Source organism: Lacerta agilis, chromosome 8, assembly GCF_009819535.1.
Source record: "Lacerta agilis isolate rLacAgi1 chromosome 8, rLacAgi1.pri, whole genome shotgun sequence".
Taxonomy (NCBI): domain Eukaryota; kingdom Metazoa; phylum Chordata; class Lepidosauria; order Squamata; family Lacertidae; genus Lacerta; species Lacerta agilis.
The window spans coordinates 38,887,089-38,903,751 of NC_046319.1; the positions used below are offsets into that span (position 1 = coordinate 38,887,089).

Here is a 16,663-nt window from a genome sequence, read left to right on the forward strand (position 1 = left end):
TGATAAAAAAAATACTGATAGAATACTGAGTCATCAAGAAAATGGGTAGAGACTAGTTTTGACATCGGCTCTTTTATAGACTGCTCTAGTAATGTAAAATGCTGGCATTTATAGAACTCCACTTCAGTCTTATGAGGTTCAATACATGTAAATCACAAACCAATGACATAAACTAGTCTGTACAACTGTGTCCCAGTAAGCTAAGAACAGCCCAGCAACTATGTACTGTGAACTGCTGGGTGCTTGGCCATCTCCCCAATTATATATATATATATATATATATATATATATATATGGCAAACAACGCAAGGAAGCTACCCTCCAGTAGCTTCAGGGCCAACCTGCCCAAGAGGCAGTTTTCTCAGGGTGGCAAACTAGCTGCTGCCTCCTCCTCTGTGTGTCTGCTGCTGCACACCCATTTGGCTTGGTGAGTTGCAAGTTGGCAAAACATGAGGCAACTATACATGTTAATGGGTCCATCCCATCAGCTTTTATTTATAAGATGATTAGCCAGCAATTTTAGCTTGCTATTGGATTGAGAGTGATGAACCCAGGCATGGAGGTGTCCCTTAGTAGCTCCTGTTCCTGTTTTCTCAAATCAACACTTGGGATGAAGAGTGCTGTTGTGCTTACCTGGGAAATACGAGGGCCAAGATGATATTGAGAGTTCAAGGAATAGGGTGAAGTTTGTGGTATTAAGGATACATTGATGGCAGGTGTCATTCATGCATCTTGTACCCGCACTGCTAAATTTGGGAACCCCAACCACAATACATTTAAGGGGAGTGCTTGCCTGCTGCAATTGGTGCTCTGTTGAACATTTCCCAGCAAGATCACATCCTGCCAATCACTTTTCATTCTTCTTCTTCATATTGCAAATGGATTCATGCCCTCTGGTGAGGACCCACACCAGCTGTATCTGTTGCCAGCTATGAAGTCATGCTTTTTGGCCTTGCCAAGAAGAACTTTGGGGTTGGACATCTGAGTGCAGCCAGCAACTGCATTTGGGTGAGCTGGAGACTTTGGGTACATTAAGAATGATGTCTGCAGCTGCAAGAACTTATTTCTAATTTGTTTGATAGCCTCATTTGAGGATATTTGCCAACATTGACTCATCCTTGTGGATAGGCTTGGAACACACTTTAAATGGATTTTGCATCATGTTGCCTCAGCTTGCTGCATTCTTTCTTGCCTGGCATGATTTTGGGCAAGTGTTATCTTAGTTCCATCACAGTTATTGGGGAAAATAAAGGGGTGGCATCTTTCTTTGTGCCACTGAATGTCATGGCAGTTGTATACAGAGGCCTCATCAGTTTTCTAAATTGGGTACAAAGCTCTGTTTCCTTAAGCCTTTTCTATAGCTGGAAGGGATATTCTTGGTTGTCCAAATCTAATATAGCCCCCATCCATAAAACCGAATAAATCTTCAAGGGTCTCAATGTCTGCCCTGCCAAGACAGATTATTATCTAATGACCTGCTTGTAATAATGAAGAAAGCAGCAAATAAACATAAACAGACTATGCTTGGCAGACCCAAACCACAGGTACAGCTAGGGAGTTTTGATATTGCACAGTTGTTGGTAGTGCTGGAGGTGGTGTTTTTAACTTCTTGTTTGGGTTGATGTCAGAGCTAAGATGCCAGACAGTGGGATACTGTAATAGGTTTTGGGTTACTAGCATGCAAGCTGCTGGAGTCAGATAAGATACAGTTGTCATCCAGTGTGGTGCATGTTTATTTTCCATTTAGAAATACATATTTGAGTGTGAGATTATAAAACTCAATATTTTAGCCGCAAAGAATGTGATTTTACCATCTGCACAGCCATTCAATACATCATTTTGTATTGCTGTATTATGGCACTAATGTAAGTGCTTATACAAAAGAAGCAACATGTTGCAAATGCTGTCTAATTCTGGTTCTTATGACAGAATCCCATTCATGCATTGTCTCTGAAGCCCCCTAATTGCCTTGCAGGTAATTGATGTGGATGATTATGTAAGACAGTTGGCTTAGAGTCAGGTTTGCAATCGTCACCAAGACAGAAATGTTTATTTCTTTTTCACCACCGCCCACTAGTAAATGTGCCAGCATCTTATTTTTAATGGCCTTTCTCTCTTTTAGTTCATCAAGAAGAGAGAGATTTCCCAAGCATGTCCAATTTAGCCAGCCTGAATAGCTCAATTGGTTAGAGTATGGTGCTGAGAACACCAAGGTTGCAGGTTTGATTCCCATATGGAACAGCTACCTATTCCTGCATTGCAGGGCGTTGGACTACATTATTCATAGCACATGTGGGCAACTACACCATGGCAGTTGGCACTCAATGCAGCAATTCCAGAGCTGCTTGGAGTACACTTGTGGGTCATGCTGGTAACTGCCTACTTTGTGTTGTCTGTGTTTGTTCCCTCTTACTTTTTGGAGTTTGGGAGTAAGTAGATTCTGTGATTTTTGTGGAGCTGTGGATTTAAATTCACTTTTCAGGCAAAGCTATAAATAGGTGGTACTGACTGTTCCCGGGCCTGGAAGCGAATTGGCTCCTCTCTCTCCTGCGTATAGCTCAGCTTACCTTGATTAATCAACAGTTTCCAAGCTCCATTTGTTTATTTGTTTTTAAATGCTAAGTGATTTGACCTTTGTCTTTAAAAGAAAGTGTCCAGGGTGTGGCAGTGGGCCCTCCTGGCAAAGTGAATAGTGGCTCGAGTTCAACAGAGGGCACTAATGGCTAACAAACAACTTGCTTTGCAGATTCCTGTAGCTTTAGAATGCAAGACAGGGTGACTGAAGCTATTAGTATTAGACTGCAGTTGAGCCAGCTGTTCCACCCTGACTGCAAGCACTTTTCTGTTCATTGAAATAGAGGGAGCAAGCCTGGCCCACACCTGATAGCTAATAGGGAAGCCCTAGTGAGTTAAACCTTGGCGCATGTAGAGTAGATAAGCAAAGCTGTTTGCTCACACCAAGAAGGAATTTACCCCAGGTCAGACTAGCAGTGACTTTGGATGTGCTCTGCTCATCCTCACTTTGACTTATCTGGAGCTACTTGTTGAGCAAGTATCTCTGTGGGGCACCTGCTTGTGGCAGAGGAGGGTCTAGACTATGGCAGGAGCAGTGGGTAACCTTGCCTTTTAACAGGGAGTTAAACTACATGGTGTTTTCAGCCTTTGCTGCTAGTACAGACTTAAAGCATGGATATTTTCTATTATTTTATTAATTTAATCAAATTTTTATCATCCAAGGAGCTCAGGAAGAGGGTACGTGTCTCCTCTCCCAAGTCATCCAGTGAGCTTTATTGCAAAGCAGGGATTTGAACCCTAATCTCCCTGGAAGATGTCCAGATTATAGTATGTGGTTTCTGTTTGTTGCTAGGAGTGTACATTTCTATCTGCATAGAACAGCTTTAATATTTAATTTTCTCTGGTGATTTGCAGCAGTGAGAGTGGTTGTTTGTGTGTTTTAATAGCCTTAAGGGTAACAGTGCAGTATTTCTCACAGAAAAAAACCCCAGCCTATTGTAAGAAGCAAAAAGGATATTGATTTTTCTAGAGGTCTGTAGCTATATCAAATATAGTTTTTTTTTACCCCAGTATCCAGAATAAATGACTATTATACTTGGCTTTACGGTATTCAGAGCACTTAACATACATTATCTCACTAAAACCTTACAACAATCCTGCATAGTAGAAAAACAATAATGGTCACCAGATTGGAAAAGGTTGCTTTTACATGTTTAAAACTGCTATGTGCCATACATTGATTAAGGCTGCAATCCTGTACACACAGCTGGAAGTCACATTGCTCACTTAAACTTCTGACTATTCTAAAAATAAAATGGGGCTGGGTTAACAATGCTGGTGGCCCTTGTAGCTATTGAATTATCAGAGCAAATCTGAATTATGAGAAAGCAAGACTGGCAAAGCCAGATGACTGTTGTCTTGGCACTGGATAGCTTGCTCCTGTGTAAATACAGGCTTTTTTTTAAATTTGGTGTGAGTTAAAGGAGTAACTTTTTAGATATAAAGGTGATCTGTGTGTATTTGAGCTTATTGAGAGATCTTTGATTGGATCAGCTTCTTGGTACAATTTTTTAAAAATTGACCTTTTCCACTTCATATTGTTCCTCTCGCCAGCCATTGCTAAGGGACCTACTCATTAATGCCCAAAGTGCTTGCTTTAACTTTTGCCCCTTATACTGGAAACCTATTTGTTGTGTTATAGTTCTGTTCAGTGTTTGAAACTCCCATTGTTCTAGGCGCATTTTGCTACAGGGAATTTCATTAGTGCTAGCAGTTTCTGAGCTCTGGGCACAGTACTGCACCTAAGATTTTAGATTAAAACTGCAGAGCAGAGGGAAAGGAGGACCTTTTTCTGCCTCCCCACTTCCAGCTTCTCTCTGAAGACTGGAGAAGAGACCCCCCCCTTAAGAATATTGGGGGTTGAGCAGGGGAAGAACTAGACCATGTGAAGAATGAACATAATACTGTAGCTGCAGTTCATTCATTTTCAGTTTGGATTATTGTTATAAAAAAGTGTGCCTAGACATTCCGTTGTTGCTCCCATAACCTAGATTTAAGGTGCCATTTAGCTCTTAGCTTTTATATCTCAGTTTCTGATCCGGGTTATTTTTAAAATAGTGTGTGACAGCGTCTCTTAGAGGTATGTGCAGATAAACACATCATATGGTGTACTTTGAAATGGCTTCTGCAAGTCAGAGGCTGTGATGACTAATTTAGAAATGGGTAGGCTAAACCCTCAGCCGCTGTAGTTATGGATAAGCTTTGTGTCAGAAGATCTTTGGTGTCTGATGTCTAGCAGGTGCTAGAAGTATAAAGCTGCAGTTTAAATCTTCTAATTTAGAAAGCTGGTCTGGTTTTAACTAGTACATCTACGGTCTGGAACAAATAGACTTTTGGTACTGGTAGACGGGCATGTGGTCTGTAGTAGCTGTGGGTGCCTTCTGTTTTGTCATTTATTTCCTCCCCCATGGTGGTTGTAGCAGTTTGGAAATTGACCTAACTCCTGTGAATTGTTTTTCTTTTTCAAAATGGCAGCAAAAGCCTGTAACTTTATTAAATCTTGTTAGACTTCATTATACCTTAATCAATTCTGAGTTATTCGAAGCATTCTAAAGTTTTTATTCGGGGACACTGTTCTTTTAAATATTGTCTGTAGATCTCCCATTCTCTTTTGAACTTTTGAGTTGATCGATCTCTTATCTTTTTTGTCATATATAGGGTACTAGTTTCATGTATTCAAGCATTTTTACTTGCCACTCCTCTTTTGATGGAGTTTTATCTCCTTTCCATCCCTTGGCAATCAGCATCCTCACTGCCTTTGTTGCATAAAAAAATAAATCCTTCTTTTCTCCCTTGGGATGTCTGATGCCATTATGCCTAATAGGAAGGTTTCGGGCTTCTTATTAAATGTTATTTTGTACAGGTTTTTTTTAATTCATTGTATATGTTCCCAAAAGCTCTTTATTTTTTTGCAGCCCCACCACATGTGGTACATCATGCCCTCTAACTCTCTACAACTCCAGCATAAATTTGAGTTGGTTCTGTACACTTTGGACAGTTTGTTGAGGGTGATGTACCACCTGTATAGCATCTTCATAAAATTTTATTTTATAGTGAAGCAGGCCGTGAATTTCAGTTCCCTTCTCCATATATTTTCCCATTCCTCCATTTGAATATTGTAACAAAATCTTTCGCCCACTTAACCATGACCGGTTTTACCTCTTCTTCCTTTACTTCCCAATCTAATAATAATCTGTACATTTTGGAAATTTGTTTTTATTTATTTTTTAATAAACCTTTTTCTAATTCCAAAATTTCTGTCACAAAACCTATTTTTTAATCAGCCTTAAATATATTCAGTTGGTGGTACTGTAACTAACCTGTAAGATGTTTTATATCCTCATATTTTTTCAGTTTTAGCTGGTTTTTATCCTCTTCTAATAAATCTTTGGATGTTGCCCAATTCTTATTCATGGTCCCCCCCCCCCATTTCCTGTGAAAGCTTCAAGTGGGGATAACCACCAGGGTTATCTCATATTTATCCCATATACCATATAGTGATTTCCTTATCACGTGATTTAAAAAACCCCCACATGAACCCTTACTTTCCCATAACAATAAAGACAAGCCACTTTTCTTTCTTTTCATCTTGTGTGTGCTGCCATCTGTGTCTGTCTTCTCTACCATCCGTCACCTTTCAGTCATTATTCATATTCACTTTTCCAGTCTACACTCCTCCAAGCCAGTGTCCATTTCCTGTCCAGTTCCACATTGTTTTGCAATTCATGTTGTCTCCACAGCATTTGCACCACCCAGTTTTCCATGGAGTTGTTGTTTCTCCCCTTTTGCTGCACCCTATCTTCTTCTTTTGAATATGTATTGAATTTTATAACAAATAATGATACAAATCTCATTCATCATATTATTTAAAATTATTCTCCCTCCCCTCTTCTGGACTTCCCTCAACTCCCCCTCTGCTGAGTTATTTAGTTTTATTTATCATATCCTGATTTTCCTACACAAAATAAAAATCCCTTATCATTTTTTCTGAAAAATCTGTTACTCAAATGAAATTGTGAAAGTTTATTCAAATCCTGCCAGTAAATCCAGTCCATTCTGTTGTTTCTGCAAATAAACTGTAAATGGTTCTCAGACTCTTTTGAAGTCCTTTTTGTCCTTCTCTCGTAGTTTGTCTGTTAGCTTAGCCAATTCTGCGTAGTTCATCAGCTTTTCTTGGCATTGTTCCTTTGATGGCATTTCTTCTGTCTTCCACTATTGTGCAATCAAGATTCTTGCCGCTGTTGTAGCACACATAAATAATGTCCATTTTTCTTTTGGTAGCTCTTGATTTGAGATACCTAACAAAAAGGCTTCAGGGTGTTTAACAAAATTCATTTTAAACATTTTTTTTAATTCATTGTATATCATTTCCCAATATTTTTAAATGCATTTGCATTCCCACCACATATGATAAAATGTTCCTCCATCCATTCTTCCATAGAACACTCATCATTAGATTCTCTTAATTTTGCCATTAATTTTGCTGGTTCTGCATAGCCCATTATCTTACTTATCCATTCTTCTTTGGTTGGAATGTCTTCTGTTTCTGCACATATAGAATCCTAGCTGCTGATAAACAACTTTAACATTTTTTAGGATTTCTGCCCCTATGATTCCTAACAGAAATGTTTTGGGCTTTTTTATATACTCACTAGATTGCCCGGCCATGCATTGCTGTGAATGATTTGGTGAAATGGGAAAGGGAGGTGCAGTGCAAAAGTGGAAGTGTATGCTTACCGACACTTTTTCTTGTTGAAGTTGAGGATGCGTGGTTTCCTCTGCAGATGCTTTGGGTGCCGCCATAAATGGCGGTCATTTCGTTTCCGGGCATCCAGACTCTCCTCTCAGTGGAGACAGAGTCCCGGAAATAACCGATTTCCCCCCCCCCCCGGCTGAATCTGCAGGCGCTATGATCATCTTGTTAGTGGAGGCGGTGTCAGAAACTGCTTCTTATCCAGCTGGCTCTCCAGCTGCCGCTGCCGCAAATGACAGTAAGTTTCGTTTCCACCCGCCCTAGCTGTTTTGTAAGTGAAGGCGGCGTCGGAAACTTGAAAGGTTTGAGAGTGCCGTTTCCGCCCATCCTGGCTCTGTAGGTGGCTGAGGTAACACCACAGATGGCAGAAGCGACGTTTCGTCTCGCTTTTCCTCCCCACCTGATGGAGCCATGGCCGCCAACCGCACAAATGGTTGTTCCTGCCTGCATGGGTCTACAGCTGCTGCCGGAGACAACAGTGGCGTTTGTGAGCAGCGTGCCCCCTATTGGCTGGAGGTAGTGACGTAGTAACAGGAGGAGGAGGGGTTTGAGACGTTTTTAGTGTGTTATGCTGCGTTCCATCCACTGGAGGGCGCTGTGTTTTTTGGCACAAAATCCAATTTTTACCTGGGTTAGGTGTATTCTTTTTGCAATCTAACTACGTAAGATCCTTCCCATATGCCCATGGAACGCTGTGTCCAACTTTGAATGGAATCGGTCAAGCGGTTGCGGAGAAAGGTGGTACAGCACAAACACCCACCTTTTATGATTATATATATATATATATATATATATTAAACGTATTTTTTATTTTGTCATGTATCACTTCCCAAAATACCCTCGCTTTCTTGCAGGTGCAACACATATGAAAAAAAAATCCAACTACCTGTTTACACTTTCAGCAATTATAATGAAACATTTTAAAAAGTTGAATTTATATTCTGGACTTAAAACAACAGATATGACTGCTAGGACAGAGATTGAAAAATGCATGGAGATGATGGGTTTTTTGTTGCTTTTTGATTATATTCTAGAGCTGATAGTGCCAGTGTGATTAAAAATCAAGGTGGAAGCTTGCAAGGATTCTAATGGAAAAGGCTGCTGGACATTCTTACCTCTGTACAGCAGATAGCATGACCTGACCTATTTAATTGCAGAATACGGTGTCTGCGAGAACCTGCGAAAGCTGGAGATCACAGGAGTGTCCTGTCGAGATGTATATGCCAAACGTAAGTGTCAAGCGCTTAGGATCCTTTTTGAGTTTCATTGTTCAAAGTGAATTTGTAAGTGGATTTTTAACTTGAGCAACTCAATACTCTAGTCGACAGCAGAGCTGTGTGTCAACAGCAATGTTTCTCTGTAAATCCATATTGAGCTTAGTTCGTTTAGCACTTACATGCACTCCAGAAATGTCAAGATTCAGAACACCATTACCTCTGTTTCCCATCTCTCTAAACTTAAATACATTTTTAAAAGGCATCAGCACTCCGTGTGACTGTTTTATACATGAGTGTTTATGATTAGCAGGCTTAGCAGCTCCCCATTCCCCAGTGATGTATAAGTCTGGTGTTTCTATTGTAGGGACACACATTGAATTTACTGTCTGGAGGATAGATCCTTGATTATCCTCACCCCCACCCCTGCAACTGGCAACATGAGCTGAAGGAGTCAATCCCATGAGCCATAGTTTGCTGATTTAAAGAGAATTCCTTAAAAGTATTTACTGTTATTTTAGATAGATAGATAGATAGATAGATAGAATTTTTATTTTAAAAAACAATCAATACAAACAAACCAATACAAAACAAAACAAAACAGAACAACCATAAAAAACTAAGAACAAAACTACAAAAAAAACAAAAAAACTTATACTATCCCTCACAACTGTCCTTTACATTGTATCCTGACTTCCTCCTGTCTCCACTTCTTGCGTTCCTTGTGAATCATCTTTAGTAATTTTTTACCATCTTCAAACATGTTACATTACTATAAAAAATCATTAATCTTATCTATTATCTTATCTCATTCTCTCACAATTCTCTCACACTTTACCATACTCTAAATCTACAGTCTAGCTTCCCCCCCAAAAAATTATATCTAATTTTCAATCATACAATAATTTTTTAAATACAATTTAAATTTCTTCCACTCTTCTTCCACCACGTCGTCCCTCTGGTCACGAAGTTTCCCGGTCATCTCAGCGGGTTCCATATAGTCCATATTTAAGATTTTTTTAAAAAACCCTGTAAGAGATCATCCCTGATGCCCCTTATTTCAGACCAGCCTCTCCCACCCTCCATTTCTACAATAATATCCCAAGTTTGAAAACATCTAGTGGTGTGGTGGTAAGAAGAGGTGGTAAAAAGAGGACCAGAGTTCTCATACTCACCCTGCTGTGTCTGCTCAGGTATAAACCCACGAGTGAAATCAGGGCGTTTTATGAAAATCCTTCCTGACTACGAGCACATGGAATACAGAGATGTTTACACCTGCCGTATGTACCTTCCGTTGGCAAATGTTTTTTTGCGCTGTGTTAGCATGGAGTGTGCCTGCTTCACCACTAAATCAACAAGCTAAGCTTCCCATTTGGGGGGTGGATGTGTTTTGAGAGCAGCGGGTGCCAAATCCAGCAGACTAAGAAAGAATGCTAACCACCACTGCTATGTCAAGGTATAGGAGTAAGCAGTGTTAGAAACAAATAAGGTAGCAGTAGCTGTGGGTCTCTGGAGCTATAAAAGTGCATTGAGGAGCAGATGGCACCGTCTTAAGGGTGGATAGAGTTTGGGTAGAACCTTGTACAGTAGTCCCACTCACAGAGTTTTGTATCAACACTAGGGGAAGGGGATGAGACCCAGGAAGATGAAATGTTGGCATCTCAAAAGAAACTGCTGGAAAGTTGAAGTTTTCAGGAAGCATCAAGTCAGGAGCTGTTTGATAGAATTACATGCCAGGTTATTGCAGGGAAAGGCATCCACAAATCTACTCACGAGGGTCAAGGTTGTCCACCCCTCTGGCAAGGTGGACACCTAACATCCTATTGATCCCTACCTCAGAGATCTCACTCCATTGCATTTTTCAAGCAGGTAAGATAGAGTAGGAGCCTTTGCTGAGCAATGAAAAAGGAGTCTTGCTGCTGATTTTGACTTTCTCCCTACCTTGCACAATTGAGAGAAGACCTGGCCTGTCTCCCAAACCCCCTTTCCTTGCTAGGGAATGGGACCAGAAGTAAGAGCCTACCTAAGTAAGATAAGCCAGTATCTGAGGACCCCTGACTGGGAAGTCCCCCCCAGTTGTTTCCTGGCTGTAGTAAGAGATTCTGGGTACTGCTGTCTTTAAACCAAGTGAGAAAACTTCTTGCTTTTGATCAGGTCTCCAATAGTTCAGAGGAAAGAGCCATTACCTCTAGCATGATACCCTTTTGAACTGGATCCCAAAGCTGTTCCTTCCTGACAAAGCATCTCTGCCACACCAAAAAGAGATTCAAGGGGATGTACAGGTGAAACTCAAAAAATTAGAGTATCGTGGAAAAGTCCATTTATGTAAGCAATTGTTTTCATTAGCTACTGGAGTTTAATATATGAGATAGACTCATGACATGCAAAGTGAGATATGTCAAGCCTTTGCTTGTTATAATTGTGATGATTATGGCATGCAGCTGATGAAAACCCCAAAGTTGAAATTGTTAATTTGGGGTTCTCATCAGCTGTACACCATAATCATCCCAATTATAACAAATAAAGGCTTGACATATCTCGCTTTGCATGTCATGAGTCTATCTCATATATTAGTTTCACCTTTTAAGTTGAATTACTGAAAGAAATGAACCTTTCCACGATATGCTAATTTTTTGTTTCACCTGTAGATCAGTAACTCAGGATCCTCTAGAGCAGCAGAGAAAGCTCTGGGAAATTGTGACATCCATGCTGGGAAGCCAGAAACTTATGGTCTTCCCATGTAAGTGTGTGCTGTTTTTCCATTTCAGCAAGGGTGGCAGTCCCTAAAACATAAACTGGAATTCTGAAATTGAATCCCAATCTGTTAATTAGCAGATTCCTGTTCTAGTGGAAACAATGTAGTTTTTTTTTGCCAAAGAACAGAAGGAAAAAATTATTGAGCAGCAACTCTGTGTGTTCCTAGCCCTTGGTAAGCTGCTTTCATTCAGTGAGTTCTTCATTGAGTCATCTGGTTCTTGTGTGAGTTTGATTGGAAAATAAATCAGTGGGTTTTTGAGAGCCACTGCTGGTGCATTCATTTTGGTCCAAAATGGATCTTGAGGCTGCCTATTACAAATCCAGCTCTGTAAAATAATAGTGAAAGGAAAGAAGCACAGTCTAAACAGTCTGGAGATTTTAGACACTGAAATAGAAACTTTATTTTATGAAAACAGCTACTTCTGTCTTGGGCAGCTGCTCAGAAATCCACATTCTATTCAGATGCTTCACACTGCTCCATCCATGTGATGCTCACATGCTGCTAGGTCATGGGTTGCCCCAAAATGCCAATTAACCCTCAGGATGAATAGTCTCTGGTTTTGCTTTGGGTAACGAAGAGCTGCAAGCCGGCCACCATTTAACATACACAGCTGCCCCCAGATTGGAAATGCAGTGTTGGAAAAGGCTGCGTCTCTGTAATTGTTGCCTCTTAAAGAAATAAACACTGCCAATAAGGTTGAAATGCAGCAGAGCTGTGCAGAGGGACAGATGTGCTCTTGTACAAGGTCTCATTTAGAACTGCAGAAAAGGCCCATTCTCGTGTTGCCGCTCTCTGGATCTCTTGTGGAGGAGGCACACAAAGAAGGGCCTCAGAAGATGATCTCATATTCCAGGTAGGTTCATATGGAAATAGGTGGTCCTTGAGGTACTGCGGTCCTGTTTAAGGCTCTATAGGTATAATTGCTAGAGTGTATCTGAAACTTGGGTTGCTCAGTGAATTAGTTCTGTGTGAAGCAGATTCCTGACATTGGCTGAGCTAAAGCTTTGTGTCAGGGTACAACCTTTGCATGCCAAAGGGCCCAGGTTCAAACCCTGCCATATCCAGTAAAAAAAAAAAAAAAGATTAGGAAATCAGATGAGGGCAAGACCTCTGCCAGAGGCAGCTGCCAGTCAGAGTGGAAACAGTGAGCTAGATGGAAAAACAGTTTGACTTGGTATAAGGCAGCTTCCTATGTTTCTATGAATGGGAGCTATTCCAATGGCACAGTGGGCTTTTTACTTTATGACATAAGCTAAACTGCTGTGTGCATGACAGGAACATAATTGGAATGCTGTTTTCTGAGGTGAGCCTGCTTTTGGCTTGATGATGTCAGGCTAGAGCACGCCAGTGAACTCTCGCAGCTGTCTGACTTGGACACCAGCCCAGATCTGCAAGGGAGGACTGATAAGAGAGCTGCAGAAGAAAGCGAAGGAGGGAGCGCACAGCTCAGAGAGACAGAAGACACATCGGAATATAGTTCTTCAGAGACTGATACCCCGCCCCTGAGCCTGCAGGAGCGTCGAAAGGGTGGGTTGCAAGAGAGGGGGAAATTGACATTACTTAAGTGACGTCAGAGGGTGGGGTCCTCACGTGGTGTTAAAGGAAGGAGGAACAATGCTGTAGAGCCAGATGAGTCGTCATCCAATGTAGCCGGCAGTTTTGAGAGCAGGGGGCTCCAGACCTGAGGCTGGTTTGTTTTCCTTTTCTGTTAATAAACTTCAACCTTTCACCGAGTGAACGCGTATGTGTCTGGCTGCTGCTGCTTACAGATGATAGCCTCTGAACAGGGCTGTAAAGCAAGTAGGCTTTACTAGGAACCTGTGGCAACCTTGTCCTGTGAGGGCCTTGAAAAGCAATGGAATGGATGAGCTTGGGTGTCCTACAGGAGACTCCTTTTGGTGTTCCTCTGGCTTAGTGGCCGACTTACATGGGTAGTATTTGATTTCTTTAAAAGTGCTAAGGCTCAGTCTTGCTTAGTTGCCCCTAATCCCAGTCTTATGGGGATATGAGCTATGCTGACTCAGTGGGTGGCATCCAGTAGTAGCTCTACCGAGAATACGCCAGTTGAAGTTAATAGACATGACTAACTTAGGTTCATTAGTTTCAGTGGGTCTTCTCTGAGTAGACTTACATTCCAGTGACTCTTCAGTCACACTTCCTGCAAGGAATTGGAAAGTGAGGCTAGTCACCGTTCAGAAATATAGGAAGCTGCCTTATACTAAATCAGATTATTAGTCTCACTTATTACTGTCTACACCAATTGGCAGTGGTTCTTCAGGGTTTCCCAGCTCAACCTGGAGATGAACCTAGGATCTTTTGCATGCAAAGTGGATGCTTTACAGCAGTTGAGGCCTGCCTCTTTTTGACCAATGAGCATTCCAGATGCTAGAAGCAAAGCTTTTAGTATTTGACAGCTGCTTCTTCCAGCTTGGGAATCCCAAATAAAAACAGAAAGAAGTGCCTTGCCTAGATGATTGCTGACCTATTGAAACAGAGTGCTCATCAGAATAATGCATTGTCTCATTCACTTCAATATTTTTTGTTTTGAAACTGTGCTTTTGATTTCCACAGCTACAACTGTGTTCTGTCCTGTGTTCAGCTGCCTCTCATTCCTCCCTAACTTTAGCCAGAATAGCCCCAGATAACCCTTTCCTTTTTAACTCCATTCTGCTGTGAGTGGGAGAGTTTCAGGGGGACCTAGATACTCACAGTGGTATGTTTGTGTGACTCCACGTATTGTCTTGACTTTAGCAAACCCTCTCTGTGAGGATTGTCAGTTTTCTTAGAAAGCAGCTCATACACATCCCTTTGGTGAAAGCCTTTTCTTTTGCAGAGGCCTCCCTTGCAAAGGGCATGGTGGCATTAAGTGTCCCTTATTTTGACCAAGGCACTGCTTTAACTGGCGTATCCCTTGAGTAGTGTAATGTTAACACCCTGGCCTCTTTAATGCAGAATATGTTTCTGATGGCTGCAGTGGTGGTGAAAGAGCCTTCTCTACCTTTTTTACCATTACTTTAGTGAGATTTCTCCCTTGGGGGTGGAAGCATAGTTTGAAGGCCCTTTAGACTCCTAAGGGAGGAGCCCATTTCCTCTTCTCAATGTTGGCTCTCTGTGGAGCCTCCCCCAGCTTGCAGGACAGGCAGGTGAGAGACGATTTGGACAAGGATCAAATGCCAGCACCCTTCTCCCTGCCTGAGACATGGCTGAGGGCGGAAGAGCAGCAGTCGGCACCACTGAAGAGGGCAGTGCTACAAGCTGTGAATCTGAGGCAAAGAGAGGGAAAAGCAGGAAGAGCACCCCAGGTTCCCTGGTGCAACATCTCTCTCCCATTGCCAGAGCTGAATAAGCCAAAGGAGGGGCTAAAAAAAGAGAAGCATGAAGTTGGAAAATCCAGGACCATATCTTTGGATGGCTTTTCTCAAAGCTTAAAAGCAGTGGTAGGGGAAGGGGCTCAGTTAGGTAAAGGAACACAGTGGGAGGGGATGTTCCCTGATCAAACACACCCACCCAACTGCTATTTGCCATACTGAAGAGAAATTTGTGTATTTGTCTCTTACACACCCAGCAAAATTATTAGCAGAGGGAAGGGTTAACCAGGGAAATGACATAGAGGGATGGGCTTTAAGAAATCCTCTTCCCCACCGCTACACTCCGCTGCTCTGATCCAGTTTGTTCCCCAAGCTGCTTCTCATTTCTCATTTTTAAATTGAGAGATACACCTTTGTTATCTCTGAGATTCCCATTAATGTTGAAGGGAGGTCTTGACTGTCCTGCAGTCCTTCCTCTTCCCTGTGATTTGCAGAAGTAGAATAAATTGTACAAATTGAGTAGAATAGGTACAAGGGGTTCTTGAATTTGCATGATACACACAGGGCATAGAATCTTGATGTCTGGATTTATTGCCAAGTACACACAGCCCTCCTGTATAGGGAGCTCTTTGACACCACTGAAACTCTCCCTTTGCTTCAGTATTTCCCCTCCCTTTAGCTTTCTGTGTTCCATTTGATTGTCTCTTGCTTTTTCTTCAATTCTCCAGTGCTCCACAGATACCGGCACATCTTGGGACTCTGGCAGCCAGACATCGGACCGTATGGGGGGCTGTTGAACGTAGTGGTGAGTATAGAGGCTTTGCCATGTTGCGTAGAGCAGGAGTTTGTTCACTGTGCTACGGTGACTGAAAAGAAAGCAAGTTTTGACTCTCCTTACTTTGTCTGTGACAGGTAGATGGCTTGTTCATTATTGGCTGGATGTACTTGCCCCCACATGACCCTCATGTGGATGATCCAATGAGAGTCAAGCCACTCTTCAGGATCCACTTAATGGAAAGAAAGAGTGCCACAGTGGAGTGCATGTATGGACACAAGGGACCCCACAGTGGGCATATTCAGGTGAGCTACCTATCCACTCTGCCGCAGATGCAAAATAAACACTTGTTTTTTAAGGTCTTCTGTGCCAGGGTAATTTTTAGCCTGTTTGTGGGTCTGTTTTCATTGAGGATTTATGCCCTGTAATGCTTAATACTGCTGTTTAATATGTACAGATTGCGAAAAAGGATGAGTTTTCAACAAAGTGCAACCAGACGGATCACCACCGAATGTCAGGAGGAAGGCAAGAGGTAGGCCCTGTATATAATGAAGATATCCTGAGCTGCTTTTCAGCCTGTTGGATGTTTACTACTTTAAAGCAGGGGTTGTCAACTTGTTGTGGCCCTCCATATAGTGTACTCTAACGCCCATTAGCCCCAGCAGGGGTAGGATTCAGGGCTTCTTGTGCAAACTTCCCATGGCTTAGATTTCTTCCCCCAGCACCTGGAAGCCAAAGGTCACTTGTTGATTCAACCGTCAGCTGCTGTCCAGGTGCTTCAGTGCCATTCACTGTGGTCAGTGCTTTGCATTGATAGCCAGGGAGTGACTTATAGCTCCCTTGAGTTGGGCTCTTAAAGAACTGAAACTTTTGTTGCTCTTTGCTCTGGCCATGATCCAAAGGATTGTGCAGCTAACAGAAAGATATGTTCCATGTGCATTTCTCCCCATACTGCCTGGCAAACAACTTTCGAAGCTTATGGGAGAAATGCACATGGACCATAACTTAATTTTTGCAAGGAGTGGTGGTGGTATGCCTTGTCCCCACCTCATTTAATATTATAAGGCTGCTACTGAAAATGGAAATCTTATCTGAAGAAGTGTGCATGCACACGAAAGCTCACACCAAGAACAAACTCAGTTGGTCTCTAAGGTGCTACTGGAAAGAATTTCCTATTTTGTTTCGACTGAAAATGGAGCAGAAGAATGAGGGAGAGATTGCACACAACCACTGGTGTGACCTTTGGGCACTCCTGTTTAAAATAGAGAAGGGAGGAAAATG

General features: G+C 41.9%; 1 protein-coding gene across 4 annotated transcripts in view; it reads left to right on the forward strand.

Moving 5' to 3' along the window:
- Positions 1 to 16,663, forward strand: part of FBXO31 (F-box protein 31) — a 28,796-nt gene that overhangs the window by 3,156 nt on the left and 8,977 nt on the right. The window contains exons 2-6 of one of the 4 annotated variants that reach the window (XM_033157031.1): positions 8,485 to 8,556; positions 9,735 to 9,821; positions 15,336 to 15,412; positions 15,520 to 15,687; positions 15,840 to 15,914. In XM_033157031.1, the coding sequence (XP_033012922.1) occupies positions 8,485 to 8,556; positions 9,735 to 9,821; positions 15,336 to 15,412; positions 15,520 to 15,687; positions 15,840 to 15,914 (479 nt within the window). The remainder of the gene's footprint in view (positions 1 to 8,484; positions 8,557 to 9,734; positions 9,822 to 15,335; positions 15,413 to 15,519; positions 15,688 to 15,839; positions 15,915 to 16,663) is intronic. The other 3 variants (XM_033157034.1, XM_033157032.1, XM_033157033.1) reach the window with 3 other exon arrangements.